This window comes from Pundamilia nyererei, unplaced genomic scaffold (assembly GCF_000239375.1).
Source record: "Pundamilia nyererei isolate P.nyererei 1_Seehausen unplaced genomic scaffold, PunNye1.0 scaffold00115, whole genome shotgun sequence".
NCBI classification, from domain to species: Eukaryota; Metazoa; Chordata; class Actinopteri; order Cichliformes; family Cichlidae; genus Pundamilia; species Pundamilia nyererei.
Window position 1 is genome coordinate 1,398,880 of NW_005187516.1, and position 17,654 is coordinate 1,416,533.

General features: G+C 38.9%; 1 protein-coding gene across 1 annotated transcript in view; it reads left to right on the forward strand.

Annotated features, from left to right (window-relative positions):
- Nucleotides 1-17,654, forward strand: part of tmtopsa (teleost multiple tissue opsin a) — a 75,357-nt gene that overhangs the window by 54,740 nt on the left and 2,963 nt on the right. Inside the window, exon 3 of the mRNA XM_005741958.1 lies at nt 1,778-2,011. Within this exon, the coding sequence (XP_005742015.1) occupies nt 1,778-2,011 (234 nt within the window). The remainder of the gene's footprint in view (nt 1-1,777; nt 2,012-17,654) is intronic.

Below are 17,654 nucleotides of genomic sequence, written 5' to 3' on the forward strand. Positions count from 1 at the left end.
GGTGACATACCCCTACTCCAAGGTCCTGCATGTGTGGGTGGTTGTGGTGGAGCGGGAAGAGGGAGGCAGCTGGAGATGGGGAGGGAAGGAAGGGAGGGGCAAGTGACCCCTCCCTGGGGCCAGCTCGTTTGTTTTCCAGCTTGTTTTCCCTTCTTAAAACTATCGACCCATTGTTTCACGAATTACAAAGCCTTTCTTTCAGGGAAATTGTGTTTTCGATGAAGACGGTCCAAACAGGCTTGTGTGAACACAGTTCCCCTTTGCACATTTGCAGCCGTCTCGTGGGGGTAAAGGTAACGAGACTGTCAGTCACTGGCTTGGCTTGATTAGATGTATAAGCACACCTGTCTGGTGAAAGCATACTGTACTTCTATACTGATGTGTATATATGAATACAAATGGCATATGAGCGGCGGCCCAGGGAGTCCACGAGACTGTGAGTTGACAGCCTGCCTGAATAATGCTAATCATGCTTCGCCATATTGTTTAAACCCTCACAGCATACATAAACATGTTCAGGCCGTACACCAAGAATAAAACACTGAGAATCAGCAGCAATGAAATTCATAGTAAAATAATATAGCTGCAAATCTGGAGTGAGGGTTAAAGGATATTAGAGTGATCAGATGTCACAATGGCGACGATGACTGATCACTGGGGTCAGGAAGTTTTGAATGTTTACATCATCTTTTTCTTTTCACTAGTGTGTGTATGTGTGTAAAAACAAAACAAAAAATCCCAACACTGCTGGAGTCTTTCTTAAAAGAGGCTCCCTGCCAGAGTGCGTCTCCGCCGCCATGAAACTGAGTGACAGCAGCAGACATGTGGCCATCGGGTAGCAAAACAAATCTCGACAGTTTGGGTTTGGGGAGCGCGAAGATGCTTGTCAAGTGCGCGCATGTCCGTGCGGGAGGATGCATTATACTTGCTAGATTCAACCCGATACTTTGATATTTTAACAAACAAAAAACTTCAGTTTATTCAAACTTGATTCTTCTTTGTATTTCATTTATTTATTTTTATAATTTTCAGTTAATGTCTCACCAATGAACTTTCTGAAATCTGAGAAATATGCAAGATTTCTATCAAAGACTTTCATCAGGTCATAAAGATGTAGTCGTAAATGTAGTCAACACTTTCATTTATCTTTGCACAGAAATTACTAATTAACTCAAAGTTATCTGTCAGTTTTAGTAGTGTTTACATATTACAATTTGACATTTTTGGGACATGTGCTGATTGACCTTTTGCAGAAACTCAGACTATCCCCAGGATACAAACCAAGGCAGTCCAAAGAAAAAACAGAATATGCCTCCCAGAACTTCTTATGCTCACGTATAAGAATGATGCACTTGGTTTATTATTAAGCAGACAACTGTGCAGCTCCCAGCAAAGGGACTCTATGCTACATAAGTTCAGTTAAACTTATCTCAGGGACTGCTGGCTATAATTATATTAACAAAGAGGCCTAAGAATAGTACTGACCTTCTAATTTAACTCTACGTAAAGACACTGGTAAGTTAATTTTCCCAAAATGTCAATCAATTGCTTTAACTTGCTGAGTGTAATGTTATTACAGATGGGAATGTAGGCTTATGTTACAAAAATGAAACCCAGAAGTAGATGTATTGACTATATAGTGAACATTTTATCCCCCAGAATCCTCCTCTTCCAACAGCAAAAGGAGGGAAAATGTCCGACCACAATGTCTCATCACAGGAAATCGCCAGCTTATTAAGGTCTTTCTTTTCCACGTCTTTTCTCCCATTGTCTCCAGGTAAGCGGGATCAATGCGTCGATGAGCAGGAAACGTGAGCAGCGCGTGCTATTCATGGTGGTGATTATGGTGATGTGCTACCTAATATGCTGGCTGCCTTATGGCATCATGGCCCTACTGGCCACCTTCGGCCCACCGGGCCTGGTCACACCGGAGGCGAGCATCATCCCCTCAGTCCTTGCCAAAACGAGCACGGTCATCAACCCAGTCATCTACGTCTTCATGAATAAACAGGTAAGAGGAGGGAGGGCTGAGGCTGGGGTCAGTACCTTTTTCTATTTCGCTGTCAAAAAGTGGCAGCCGGAGGTCTCCCTGCCCACTGAGGCGAATGATTATTTCAAGGTGGATTAAAATAATAGAAATTACTCCTTGTTTTCTATTCCTGTCAGGTGAGTCAGTGGCTTCTTGACACTGAATAAACTAAATTATGTACTTGTGTGTGCATGGTGAATAAGAAGGTCTTTGAATCTACCTTTTTTTAAAAAACATATTTGACGAACTCTGCCAACTCGGCTTGTTCGTCTAAATAAATAACGTCTAAATAAATAATAGACGTTGTGATGAGCTAATGAAAACCGAGTGCTTACATGTCTGTTTGTCACGTCAGAGGGGGGTATTTGCAGTGTCGTGCAAGTACCCGTTTTATCAGGTGTTCGTCATTAAAATTGTAAAAGATCTCATTTAATCTTGGCCCACGCTCACGTCAGGCAATATGATGAGACCCTTTGGGTGTTAACTGGGAGCAATTATTTGGAGCTTGCTGTCTTGGTCTTATTTGCTTTTATACTTTAATTACTGTTAAGTTGCCCGTGAGAAGAATTAATAAAGCTCACCTCAGGAGCCTACAGTGTGTCATATGACCCTCATAGCTCATTTCCTTTTACTGTGTTTTCCATTTGTGCTGCGCTAAAGTTCCAATCGGCTGTAACCTCTTCTATCCCGGCTTACTTTTTGCAAAGCAACAAGTACATAATGCATGGAGACTACCCAACAAAATAACATTTTTAAACAGTTAATACCTGAGCTGGTCTGCTTCAGTGTGATTGTTCTGGTGTGATTTTGTCAACTTTTTGATGCAATATGAAAAATTTTGTTTTGACCAAAACAATAAATAAACTGTCAGCGATCAGTGGTGTGTGAAATTATAGAAAATCACTTAGTTCTAATGGCATCACTCCAAAGAACAAAAGAAAATTGGGAAATATATTCTAACCTAAATGTGTTTGTTTTTATTTTATTTTGTTTTATTTAGGATCCGATTACTGAGAGTAGAAAAACTGGCTGAGAAGCATTCAGGACCGTTACAGTTGTGGTCACATACAGTACATTTGCCAAATTTAAGTGGAAGCAGGAGAGCAAAACTCATAACTATTCATCTGTCAGGAACTAACAGGAAAACAGAAACTTTGCCGACGTCAGCGTGGGCTCTGCTCGTACTTTTTTGACTGGAGGACCAAAGACATAGGGGGAAAGGATGAAAGACAGAAGACACTGAGGACTGAGAAGAGAATCAAAGATCAGAAATGTTTGTTTTCCGTGTGTCAGTGGCCCAACGTGTCAGAGAATCTCTTCTGATTATAAACTAGCTGTATATATTCAATGATTAAATACTATGGCACACAAAGAAGTTTGCATCCAAATAAATAATCAAAGTAAACCTTAAAAGTACTTTCACATTTGTCATGCAGCTGTTGTTGTTTTGTGTTGTTTAATTAAACCCACAGACCAACAGTAAACAGCTATGTTATTGTTGAGCAGAGATGGGCGTGTTACTGTAATCTGATTACTTTTTTCAAGTAACGAGTAAAGTAAGGGATTACTATTGCAAAAACGGTAATTAGATTACCGTTACTTTCCTGTAGGAACGCTGCGTTACTGCGTTACTAAAACCCTGATTTTTTGCGAGAATGTCTCACGACAGTGACGTAAGCGAGTGCGCCATTAGTGACAACAGCTGTGTGCAGATCAACAATGGATCACATATCGATTGTGGAAGAGAGTATGAGCGTGCAGCGTTTAAAGCGTGGAAGTACTGACCTTACTTTGAGTTTGATTCCATAAAAAGTGACAAAAACATTAGCGGCCGTTGTGCGTGGGAAGAAAACTTCTTTTTACAGCGAAAAAAAAAACCCTTAAACTTCCAAGCAAGCACCGAGTGCGCCATGACGTAATGGGAAACTCACAGAGAAAGTCGCGGATTCTTCAACTGACCGCGGCACACCTGCACCAGGGTAAACCTCCGCCTACCGCAGTCCTGCTTTACAGGTGAAAATAGAGCAACAGGACCGCTGAGTCTTTGACTTTATTTATTTTCTGCTGTGTTTTACTTGCATCTATTTGAAAGAGTGAGTGTAAACACAAAAAATATTTTATTTTATGTGCTGGAATGTGCAGAAAATAGCTTTAAATGTTAAACTAATTTATTCAAGTCAGAATGTTGCATATAATTACATTTTTGCTTGATGCATAAAGTTAAAAGATTAAAACTAATAAAACAAGTTTTAAAAAAGGAGACTTTTCCATTTGATTACATTTTGTATGATGGATTATGTAGAAAAAGTAGAATTGGGCTGAAAGATCTATCGCTTTATCACCTCTTCAGGTTGTAAATCGTGTTTTTAAAAAGTAACTAAGTAATTAATTACTTTTGAAAATAAGTAATCAGTAAAGTAACGGGATTACTTTTTTGGGGAAGTAATCAGTAATTAGTTACTGATTACTTTTTTCAAGTAACTTGACCAACACTGTTGTTGAGTGATGCAGTACTACTTTTTTATTGAGCAGTGTCATCCCGGGCATGACCGAGCTCAGAGCCCAGTGCAATAGTTGAACTGGATCTTAGATTCTCCTTCCTTAAGTGAAACTTTTTGACCAGTAGGAACCAATACTGACACAGTTTACCCCGACAAATGTGACTGGTGGGGATGTTTTTGTCAGCTGATCATTTCTGGGTGCTTGGCTTGACATTGTTTGCTGGTGTTTTCTATTGTTTGTGCTAAAATCGCACTCAAGTTTTAAATGTTTAATTCATTGGTTGTATAAATGGTTGAGGCATAGAGCTATAGAGACGTTCCAAAGCATCGCGATGGCTCACTTGTTCATAGTGTTGGTTAATCTAAATAACAATTTAGTTTTACCTCATTTTAATAAATTGCACACTGACAGATTTATTTGTGTTGCTCTTGGTAGATTACATGAGTCAATACTGAAATTAGCTGATTCTGACAGAGCTGTTTTAATGTGTACATTAATGGCAGGGTTAGTTCCATAAATAGTTGGACAGAGATACACTTTTTGTAGTTTTGGCTCTGCATACCAGTACAGGGGGTTTTAAATCAAATAATTAATTACTAGCTATATTTTTAAAAGACTAACATTTTTGTAGTTTTAGAGTTAAACCTGGCAGTCTTCTTACCAAAGAACATTTGGATTGTTTGACAATCCACTGTGGTGGTGTACAGAGGCAAACTACAACAAACTACCAGCTATGGAACAATACTTTCCACAATCACTGGTGCATTTTTGCATTTGTGGTCTCTCCCTAATTTCCCCCGTTAGGTGAGCGGTCATGTCAAAGTAACATCCACACGAATAGATACGCCAGAATGCCTCGTTTTTTTATTCACCTCACATTAGTTATATTTTTACTGTGCTCCCAAAGTTAACTCTAAATTTCAAGTTTACTTTATTCTCCACCTTCCTTATCAGGGTTCTCTCTCAACTCAAGCTCTCTGTGCAAACAATACATTTAAACTCAAGATTTAAGATGTTTTGTTCGTTTCTGAAACATAGTTCATCATCGTGAGCATAAATAGGAGAAGATAAGCGAGACTGTCTCACTGAAGCAGACTGATAAAACTTCTTTTTCTTTCTAATCTTTATCATCTCATTCTGGTCTATTAAGTAAAGCTCAATGAAAAGCATTATGCTATGTAAGGCTTTAGCCCTCTCAGGATATCTATGTGCAGTAGATCCTGAGATGTACTATACAAAGAATTATATGCAGTGCAGTATATTGGAGAGCCTTTCAAAGTGCAATACTTTTTCTCAGGCTTAAACTTTCCTTACTGGAAAGTTACTGTGTTACTGCCAAGACTTATTTTACTGTGGAGTTGGAAATCTACTGAAAAAGCATACAAACTCAATATGCTGCTGTCATCTGGAGATACTGCATGCTTCTCCTTACATGTTACATCAGATGCTGAGGCCACCGCCACAGCTAACTGACCTTACAGGGACATTTTAGCTGACACGTCATCAACTTCAACTTCCCCTGGGAGGGAGCCAGTGGGAGAGAATGAAACCAAATGTCCTGTATGTCATTTTCAGTCTTCAATTCCTCCCAGCCCATTACTATGGAAACTGTGAGTTGAGGCGAGTTGAAGACTAAAAATGCTGTACAGATACAAGGATCAGCTGGTTTGTCCCGTCAACGATCAGCTCTGCTCACAGCCGAGACCCCCGGGGTGGTTTAAAAAACAGGGATTATGGGTAAGTTTAATCATCTGTTTATTTTTTAATCACTACTTGAAAATACACTTGTGAATACTCGTGAATACACTGCTTTATATATAGACCAATCCAAAAATATCTGTATATTGTCACAATTGTCACGTTTTCAAAACTAAAACCTGAGTATGATTTTATTTGACTGACATAAAAATAAAAACTAGGCATTTTTAAAAAGTGAACTAATGACACCAGACTGTGTACTTGGAAAAATATACTAAAACAAAATAAAGATATACAAGAACTGTCACTTGTGTAGCATCTTGTACATGTTACAGCGCTTTAATGCAAAGAGAAAATACATACATTTTCAATGTTAAACATGAAAAACTGAAAAGATGGTGACTGAAACAACTAATGGATCATTGCAGTCTTTGAAGTCCTTACCTCATCTCTTAATCCAACAATAAGTTGTGTAAAGACCTAACCTTGTCATTGTAGACAGGGATTGCATGCATCCATCCACCCATTCGCTTCCGCTTATCCTTTTCAGGGTCACGGGGGGTGCTGGAGCCTATCCCAGCTGTCTGAGGGCGAGAGGCAGGGTACACCCAGGCCAGGTCGGCAGTCTGTCGCAGGGCTAATCATAGACACAAACAACCATTCGCACTCACAATCACTCACTATGGGAAATTTAGAGTTTCCAATTAACCTAACCCCACTAACAGCATGTCTTTGGACTGTGGGAGGAAGCCAGAGTACCCAGAGAGAACCCACACAAACACAGGGAGAACATGCATGTATGTTAGGGTAAATTATATGTGTAATGGTGTTATTGCCTCAGTCCAGCCCCATAAGTACCAAGTCACACTTCTTGATGTTAATTTTAAAACAATCAAGAAAGACAACAAGGACCAACTAGGCTCAAAATTCAAAACAACTGTAGAGGTTTGTTTCCTGGTTATGAATATTTTGCTGATCTCCTGGGAAGAATTCATTCAGTGACGCTCTACATCACAAAAAATTGAATTTGCAGGAAATCTAAAATGTTCCCACCTTTTCACCTCAGAGTGAGGTTATGACTGATTTACAATATAAACCAAGATCAGCCTCTGCTGAATTGGTGATGTGCCAAAAATGTTTTCCCAAATATCATTCTATTCACAAGTTCTTATGTGAATGAATCATTGTTTTTCCAGCTCCAACCCTCTGATTTTTTAATACAATCTATGGTCTGCATTGTAATTCATAGCACTGGGGAGTTTCCTGGATTAAGTCAAGCAAATGTCAAATGAAGCAGAAGGTATCTGCTGATGGCTATCGAAGAAGCTTCCTGACATTCACTCACCTCATACAAGTCCCTTAAACTACAAGACTGTCTTCTGTAATGTAGAAGAATGACTGACTGCAGTTTAACTCTTCTGAAACTGTGGAGAGAGCACTGCAAATGTTTTGATGTATGTCATACAGAGAATTCAGTTAAAATCTATCTATTTGGGTCTATCCATTTTCCATCTAATCCTCCAATAAGAATGTCATTCAATACAAATGCCACATATTTTTGGAATGTGCTGGACCTTTACAAACACAGACAATAAAGATCTGTCCTTTAGGAAAAAACTACTCTCATGTACAGTCACAGCAAAACTGAATAACATTAAACCCAAGACAAAGTCTGATGTTTTTAAGAGAAAGTTGAGCTCCTCTTTCCATATAATATCCGTTCAGTTCACAGGGTTCATCATCATCCACACCTGCTCTAACCAGTCTGAGATGACTCTTCATAAATTCTCTGCAGCCCTTTCTCTCTGAAATATTCTGTCAGTGCATCTTGTTCCTTCAATCTCCCTGTCATGCTTTATCTAGTTATCTGTCATTATCTTCACCTTCCTCCTGACCTCAACCTTGATGCCTCTGTGTCCTAATTTACTTCATACTCTAGCATTTGTTTGTTGTCTCCATCTTTCTCTCTCCCGTCCTTCTAGCCCTCATCAGTGTGGTGTTTGGACAGCTGAGGGAAGTGGGGAGTGTGCATCAACATTACAGAGAGGTGCTGATCATCTTGTTTCTTTACATCTCCTTGCTAGCTTTCACTCTCCGATGACCTAAAGGTTACTGAAATACTGACAATAGGGACAAACATGTTGCTTATAGACACAGTGCGTGAAAGATCTTTTTGGTTATGTCCTGGGGCATTTTGCTCTTCTTCTCCTCAGCATCTGTTCATGCCCAGCAAGGTTTTGAGACATAGTGTGCGTGAGAAGTTCAATGACGAGTCAAATGATTACAGGCTCTCATGAGATGAGGTCACAGTGTGGTAAAAAAGTTTGAGATATGTTTTTAAGTCGAAGAATAAAAAGTCTTAAAAAGACAACACTTCGCAACTTTGCCAACCTGTAAGGGGCTTTAAATCAGGAGATTGTTGATTAAACTGAAGCAGGTGGAGTACACAAACTACTTATTTAATGTTGTATTTAAGGAAGAGCGAGGGCCTACGGTGCCCCCTAGAGATGTACAAACTCCAAAACACAACGGAAGTGCTCCAGGACGCTAGGGGCAGTGTTGAGCTCAATTTGCAAAATAAACGGCAAGTTTGTTGCAAACATGGAGTTGGATACCGGCGGAAAACACCTGCAAGGATAGAACAACCACGCTTTATAAGAAAGGTAATGTGCAAACTGTTGTTTGTTTGATTTTTTTTAAATTGCTATGAATGCTTAGTTTATGGTGGAGTCAAATCCTACGTTAGCTAACAGTCAGTGTGGTTGGCTCAGAGAGAAGCCCAACACTGCCTCTAGCGTCCTGGAGCACTTCCGTTATGTTTTGGAGTTTGTACGTGCTTTGTCTCTAGGGGCCACCATAAGGGCCCCAGTGCAGACTCGTAACTTAAAACAACCTTTCACTAGAGGTAAATCATAACACATCAAAGAATGCAATTATAGTAAGGCTCGCAGGGATATAAGGGATACCAGAACTATTAAATGAAAGAGTCGCGTCATCTCCATTCACTTCATTAGACCATTTTTTACAGGAATGGTGGAGCCTCACAATAGTTGTCAAAGTTAGCAAAATGTACTAGACGTGCCATAGAGATATAGAAGAACACACATTCCAACTGCCCACTAAGCGCTTGCTGGAACTATTTGAAGGCTACATTAGTGATGTGCGGATCGATCCTGAAATATCGATTCCTCCGATACCAATCATTTATGTTCTAGAATCGATTCTCACATTAAAATATCGATATTTTAGTAATTTAGAGTAAATTTGTAGTTTATCATTAACAGGAACACAGTGGGAAGAAACTATAACATTCGGATTGTCTACATTCAAAGGAACTACTTCCTCTTCCGCCTTTCATAGTCATGTGCGAAATACGGCTGTATCAATGAGGCTGCTTCCACCTGAGGACCCGGCCTTCGCGGTCTAAAGAAAGCCGGGTTGTACGTCACGAGCTCCCTCGGTGGAGGGTGAATATAACCGGGCGCTGACGTAAACTCTCGACCGTCTCACACTTCTGTTTAATCATTTTCTGTTTGACGTTTATTCAGCTGTGTGAAAACCCCGGAGGAACCCTCCCGAGGGATTAATAAAGTTAAATTTAATTTAATCTAATCTAATAACTTTAATCTCAGCCAAACTGATTTACTCACGAACAAATAAAACACTGAAAAAGCCAAACAATAACATTTTTAAGTTATCAAAGTGACTTATATATCAAGTTTAACCCGAGTAGCGAAAGACCGCGGGGGTTTGAAAACAATGTGTCAGTTGGCTCAGATATTTGAAGTTTACACAGCTACATTCTCACCTGAAAATATGTTAAAAGTTTTTTGCGACCCAGAAAGAGAAATAAGAGTGATATTAAAACTAAGTCGCTGCCGCCATTGTTGGAAACTGGAATTGGCTGGGCCCACTATGAATTCTGCGATATGGTTTTTCAATTTTGTTGTCCGGGTGGAAAATCGGGAGAAATTCGGGAGAATGGTGGCTCCAGGAGATTTTCGGGAGCGGCACTGAAATTCGGTATTCTCCCGGAAAAATCGGGAGGGTTGGCATGTATGGTAACATATGGCTACATGACTAACCTTGTCAAACACCTCAGAGTAAATCATATCACAGAATATGAGGAGTGTATGTTGAGGCGAACTGAAGAGGAGGACAGGGACAGGTGCTGCTAGGGCGAGACAGACGTCTCTCACGAGTCCTTTAGTGCTGCAGGCAGGCAAAGTGTTCAAATAGGCACAACTTCAGTTTTTTTATTTCTATATGATGAACCCTGCATTATTAAGTGATAAGAACAAGTAATCTGATGCCCTGTAATCATTATGACGCTATAATTTGAGATACAATAAATAAAATACATTTTTGTACAAAGTATCGGTATCAGATCAGTATCGTCGATACCACCCTGAATATTACTTGGTATCGGATCGGAAAGGAAATCAGTGGTATCGATCGCACATCACTAGGCTACATGACCCTGAATTCTGAACTCCCACTGAATAGGATGACGTAACCAAAGGCCACAGCGAGACAAGAACTATAAACGCACACCCAGTAATCAGGGAGATTAGACAAACCAGGAAAACTCACTGGGGGAAATCAAGACTGGGAAAATTAAAACTGAACACTAAACACATGGGACAAGGATTAGCAAAATAAAACAGGAAACACTAAAGCGGAGACAAGGACTCAAATATATGAACTTGACACAGAAAGACAATCATGGAGACTAGCACAAAGACGAGCCTGAGGGAAAAGGAAGGAAATACAAAGCGGAACTTATAAACCTATGTTCATCAATAACTAACCAAAAGATAAAAGACAAAAATAATAAAATAGGAAACTAGTAACAGGGGTCAGAATATTAATAAAATATAACAATAAAAATCACGAACACATGGAAACACAAAACACTATAAACCAAATTTAGGAATAGAATCTGGTCTCCAAACCAAAAGAAACCCACAAAATGTCAAAACTGTGATATTTAAGTAAAACAGCCGTCTACGTGCTGCAGTTAGAGATGTTTCTCCAAACTAAAGTAGACATTTGGTTGGAAATAGTGGTGAAAATCATTGAGTAACACACAGTATAATGCTATCATGATAGTTCCACAAAGTAACAATATTAAAAAATACTGTCAGACTAGATATTCACATGTAGTGGTAGCCTATTAATATAACAGTGCCTCATCCAACGTAGGCTTCAGTCACACTAGAGTATAAATAGGATGGCAATTTCCATCTGGTGAAGAAAAGCCATTAGTTGGTGAGTCATTCAGTTTTTTGCTGTCTGGGGTAGATTGCAAGTAGTCACGGCAACCAACGAGCATGCAGCACCCTCAGCCCGGGTGACCACTTTTGTCACAATGCAATTGGTGGAAAGCAACTTGTCTCTGTCCAATCTCAATCTCAGTCAGATTGGTGAAGGTTTACCGATGGAGTACATTCACCATCTAGTTTATAAATACAGACAGACTGCCAACATGTTCTAATCAGAGTCAGTCTGTGCTGATTGGTTCAAACGATCTGCTCCATCAAATACTGAACCACACAAACCTGAGCTGCAAATGTCTGACAGTATATAATGTTTTGTTTTCTTCTGCACATCACACATGTCAGCTGCTACAAAATGAAGCTTTCAGGGTTGCATGAAATAATAGTTTTTAATACAGCAACTCTGGATAAATCCACTCCTTCATTCTTTGCTCAGTTATAAGAACCACACACACTCCTCAGTAAATCTTAAGAGAAAAGTTCACCCTTGTATCATAAACATATTGATTCTTCTTCAGCATCCTTCAGAATCTTTATCTAAACTGCCATGCTCTTGTCAGAGAGAAACACAGCATTAAACCTGCACTTTCACTGTGTTATTTTGTTAGTGCGTTACTGGCATTCTCATTTTTGAGCTGCAAATTTGCAATGCTCTTAAAAGAATGCAGGTTATTAATGAAATTAACTACTTTCTATTTGCTATTAAATCATTCAGCTGTGGACCAGTCTATGGCTGAGGGTATCATGCTTGATGTGTGAATTCTGCACACAGGTGGCGAGTCCCGCTCTAAGGTACGGATTTGCAGATTTGAGATTAATCACAGTTAATTGTGATGTTATTGCAAACTGATGGCATGTAAGTGCCGACTTTCGGTAGCACAGCAGTCTTCCCCAACTCTTTTCTCTAGTGTGACTGCAGCATAACTTTACACAGCACCTCTGTTGACAGGCCGGCACTCAGCAGCTGAATACATCGACATGAGTGAATGTTAACATCACTGAAGAGAGGTCAGCTCCAGTTTCAACACTGAGGTTTTTAACAGTTATCATGGACGTTAACATGGCCACCATTTAACTAAAACTAGAGCAATAGAAATTATTGTGACATATTTCAGAGTGACTCTTCTCCCAACGCTGCACCACTACAACCAGTCTCAGGGTTCCAACACTTGCTGAATCTCACTTTAACCCGTGACTGTGAGTGGAGACAGTCACTCATCTACATCTACAATGTAAGCAACAGGAAACAGATATTTCTTTTACATTTACTTTGTTTTCCTCTGCTTGTATTCTGCAAAACAGATGTTCAAGTTGTGTCCATTCATTCAGAATTAGAATTTAATTTGAAATAAAGTTTCTATTCTCTTATATTAATATTCTTCTATTATCCACACAAAATAGCTACTTTTTAATTTTATATGTGTGGTTTTATATATACCACACACACACCTACATATATACAGTCTAGTTTGGACACACCACTGCACATTTAATGGTTTTTCTTTATTTTTACTACTTTCTACATTGTAGATACAAACTGAAGGCATCAAATAGATGAAGCAAGATATGTGGAATTATGTAGCAAAGAAAAAAAATGATAAATAACTCTAAATATGTCTTATATTTTAGATTCCTCAAAGTAGCCACCCTTTGCTTTGTTGACAAACCCATGGCCTTCTATCAATGGGCTTCATGACGTGGTCACCTGAGATGGTTTTCACTTCACAGGTGTGCCTTATCAGGGTTCATTTGTGGAATTTCTTGCCTTCTTAATGGGGTTCGAGACCATCAGTTGTGTTGTGCAGAAGTCAGTTTGGTACACAGCTGACAGCACTATTTGACAACTGTTAGAATTCATATTATGGCAAGAACCGACCAGCTAAGTCCAGAGAAACGACAGTACATCAGTACTTTAAGAACTGAAGGTCAGTCAGTCAATAGTAATGTGCAGTTGCAAAAACCATCAAGCATTACGATGAAACTGGCTCACAGTCACCTGACCTAAACCCAATCAAGATGGTTTGGGATGAGCTGGCAAAAGGGCCAACAAGTGCTCAGCATCTCTGGGAACTCCTTCAAGACTGTTGGAAAACCGTCTCAAGTGACAACCTCATGAAGGTCATCGAGAGAATGCCAAGAGTGTGCAACGCAGTAATCAAAACAAAGGGTGGCCATTTTGAAAAATATAAAATATAAAACATATTTGGATTTATTTCACACTTTTTTTGTTTACGACATATGTGTTCATTCATAATTTTGATGCCCTCAGTGAGAATCTACAATGTAAAAATAGTCATGAAAGTAAAGGAAAACGATTAAATGAGAAGGTGTGTCCAAGCTTTGATTGGCAGTTGTGTCTGTGTATGATTCAGTTACACTATTGCGGCAGTTCATCTTAGCCGCCCTTGAGTAAGCTTTCGCTCATTCTTTCACCGTTTCCCCTGTGTCTGAATTTCTTCTTCTTTTCTGTAAAATAGTTGTAAACATTGATTCACTGTCCTCTCATTTGAAAAAGCAAATATATAAGGAGACATAAAGTAATCAGATTAGTGAGGGGAATCTTTTTAGAGCATCCATATAAGAATGACTGTCTCACAAGAGAGTCACATGATATTGATATATTATCCACCCTTATTTGAAAGTACCAACAACCAAAGGGCAGAATATTTAAAATCAATTTCAAAACAAATAAATAAACAGACTGTGGTACCTGCGCTAATTGTACTGGAGAAGTGCAGAATTCCAGAATTCCCATTGTGGTTTATTTTTTCTTCATTTTAAGCAGCAATAGAGGTTTAGTGGAATAAGCCATTGCGTTTTGGCTCCACAAATAACACTTAACAGAAGCCATTTTTTGGTCTCTAATGATCAGTGGTTAAAAAATGGTCAAGATACAATCTGTGATATTCTGTACACATGCTTTCAATTACACAAACACATGTCTGGGTCACATAACATGCTACTGTCGTGAATCTAATTCAATCAATAAATGACTTTTGAACTAATTATCTGTGTACACTCGACCTTTTTGTCTCTTTCCACATGCCACATGTGCGATTTCACTGCTGTGATGCCTTAAATCTAAGCACATGCTGAGAAAAAGTTTCACTGTATTTTGCACCCATGAGAAAATGTAGTAGACTATAAGTATACATGAAACTCAGAAAGTATACTAAGTATACTACGTTTACTCAAGAGTGGCATCTTCAGAGTCCACATTAACACGAACTCAGGAGGAGGACTAAATTGGAGTTTAATGCCAGCCGTTGTGTTGAGAATATGTTACAGACGTGGATAGAAATGCATAGAATTGAAAATAAACCTGTATACCTTGAATCCATTGTTACATTTTTAACTTGCTGCTGAAGCCTTTAATTATTCAGAATCTTTCTATCCATCTATGTGCAAGAAATACCCAGGTTTATGCTGGATAACACTTTATTTTTCTTTCTTTATTTTTTTGTTAAGAGATTGATATAAAACAGCTAAATCTGCATGAAATCACAATCTCGAGACTTCCAGTTCTGTTTCTTGGATTTAAAAATGTATCCAGAGGTCCACTGACTATTTATTATATCCTGACAGAAGGTGTATACATTTCAATGCTTTCCCTCTGTACCTTGGAGACAGCCTGTCCTTTCTTTTCACAAACTGTGATGTATTCTGACTCTTGGTGCTTGTGAGAATACAGTATTTGTGGAAGTGTAGACCAGTAATGGTTCAGAAAGATAATGTTATCAGTTAAAAGAGTTCTGTTTACTTTAAGGCAGTTTGCTGTTTGTTAGTTTAAAGCTAGTCTTACAGAATTCGGTCCAAAGGTACTTAACCTAACTTTATCTTTATTCATTTTTGTATTCATCTTGCAGATAATACAATTTACTGCATGATGTTACTGTTGATGAAGAGGCCATGATCAACTATAAGATTAAAATGCTTTTATCCATTTAAGTTATAGCTGATTTATTTCCTGCTTATTTGATTGGATCCACCAAGTGATGTTTACAGACCAGCTGATTTAATAAAAGCTTTATGTCTTTATTTTGATTACAAAGAAATGCAGTTATGATTGCTTTTTATATTGTAAAGCTCTTCTGCAACTTCAATCATGCATCCAGCTTTTTGCACAGTGCGTGTCTTTCATTGCCCATTAAGCTAATATGCTGAGAAGCACTGGAATGTACAGGTGATAATTCCGAAGCGTGAGCTCAGGTGAAGCCCTGCAATCATCCCATTTACCTGTGAAGAGCAGTGACACTATAGTGCAGAACCTAACAGTGCAAAATCCATGATTATGTTAAACAGTACTTTTGTTATTATTTCCCACTCTGAGTAGTTACTGGGAAATGAATGAAGAACTGAGAGGTCCTTCAAAATGTCCTAATCAAGGACTATCTGTTAATTAATTAGACTGAACAACACTCTGCAAAAATATTTCACTGTTTCAATGTTTTATGTATCTGTGGAATCTTAGGATTATCACATTTTTCAATAACTTATAAGTTTTTACATCCCATGTTACAACCTTTAAAGTGACTTTACTATATAAGTGATTTAGAGTTCAAAATAAACCTTATTTATCTCATATTAGGCCTTGGTGCAGTCCTACAATTCATCCACAGTCTGAATCAAGCTGTTTTAGTTCTTCTTTAAGGTCTTCCCCTCTCTAAATTAAGCCTTTAAGTCTTCTGACTGGCTCCTCCTGGCATTATGCAGAAGAAAGAATAGAAGTACAAGTCTAAAACATCCACCATATAAAACATCTGATGAGCATGTTAATTCCAGTTTTCAATAGTGCAAGTCTGGATCTCTCACACTCATATAGAAAGGTAACACTCCATTACCTCTCAAACTAAAGATATAAATCCACTGTCTCCTACTGTCTTCTACTCTAGGGCAGTGTATGGCAGCGAATATATGATATACATCATCAAATATGGATTTAGGATATTAGGTTTGTGGAATAAGAACAACGATGCTTATAGCCTTCACAAACAAGATGCTGAACATCTAAACTGCCGGTGAAGTTGCAGTAATGGAGCTGGTAATAACAGAGTACTGCAGGAGCTGCAAAATTAAGAGGCAAAGGTGCTGAGATCTTTGCCTCCCACCACTTCAGAGACATTTTCATTTTGTCACAGCTCACATCAAACACATCTCTGTCACAAAATAGAAGAAACTTCTGATTAAAGCAGGCCCAAAAAAGTGATAAATGTATGTTATTAGGGTCCACCAGGTGGACACAACCCTGTCGTCACCATGTCAGAGTTTGTTGGGAGTTTTTGCAGCATTTCCCCAATGATTGTTTTGTTTCTTTACTAGCCTTGCACCTACATGGTGAGTACATAATTGTACCCCTTCCTAATGCTAAAGACCAGCCATCATTTCTCCAGCAGTGGGACTGTAATTTTCCTGGTACAAGGAGGGCTCGGGTGTGTTCTGCTATGCCTGAAGTCCTTGTTTTTCTGTAGCAGCACACAGTAGGGGATCACCTCTGTTTGTAGATCTGCAGGGCAGGTCTCAGCCTAGAGTCAGCCTTTTTCTGGAACTAAAGTGCAGTAGCTTACCAATAGCCCAGTGAACGCAGCATGAACCCTAGCTTTGTTTTCTGCTTCATTAATTTAACACCATTCATGTTCAGAGTTACAGAGTCAGCGTCCTCTTCCCTTACAGCCTATTTTGTTATACAGAGACCGAGCGACACCACAGGTCCTCAATTTCTCGTCTCCAGAGGGTTGTTATGTTTATCCAAAGCTGACTCTGCAGCATTAAGAACAATGGAGATAATGATTGTGGATGCCAGTGCTGCTCCAAAACCAATCGGACATTATTCCTACATCGAATAAGGTTAATGCAAAAAGTCAGTTATTCAGAGCAGCATGATATAATTTTATTTTCCCTAAAACAAAAACAAAAAAATCAAATTCATTCTATTTGCTACACATTCACATTTTCCTCATTACATCAAACAGCCAACGCTTTCAGAAATGCAAGACAATGCCACAGTTTTTAAGGTAAGCCCCAAAGGCTGGTGAACGGAGGCTAGACCACAAACACAAATGTAAGTGGTAAAAGCAGAATAAACTTAACAATGTGATTATTTGTGTGTGTGTGTGTGTGTGTGTGTGTGTGTGTGTGTGTGTGTGTGT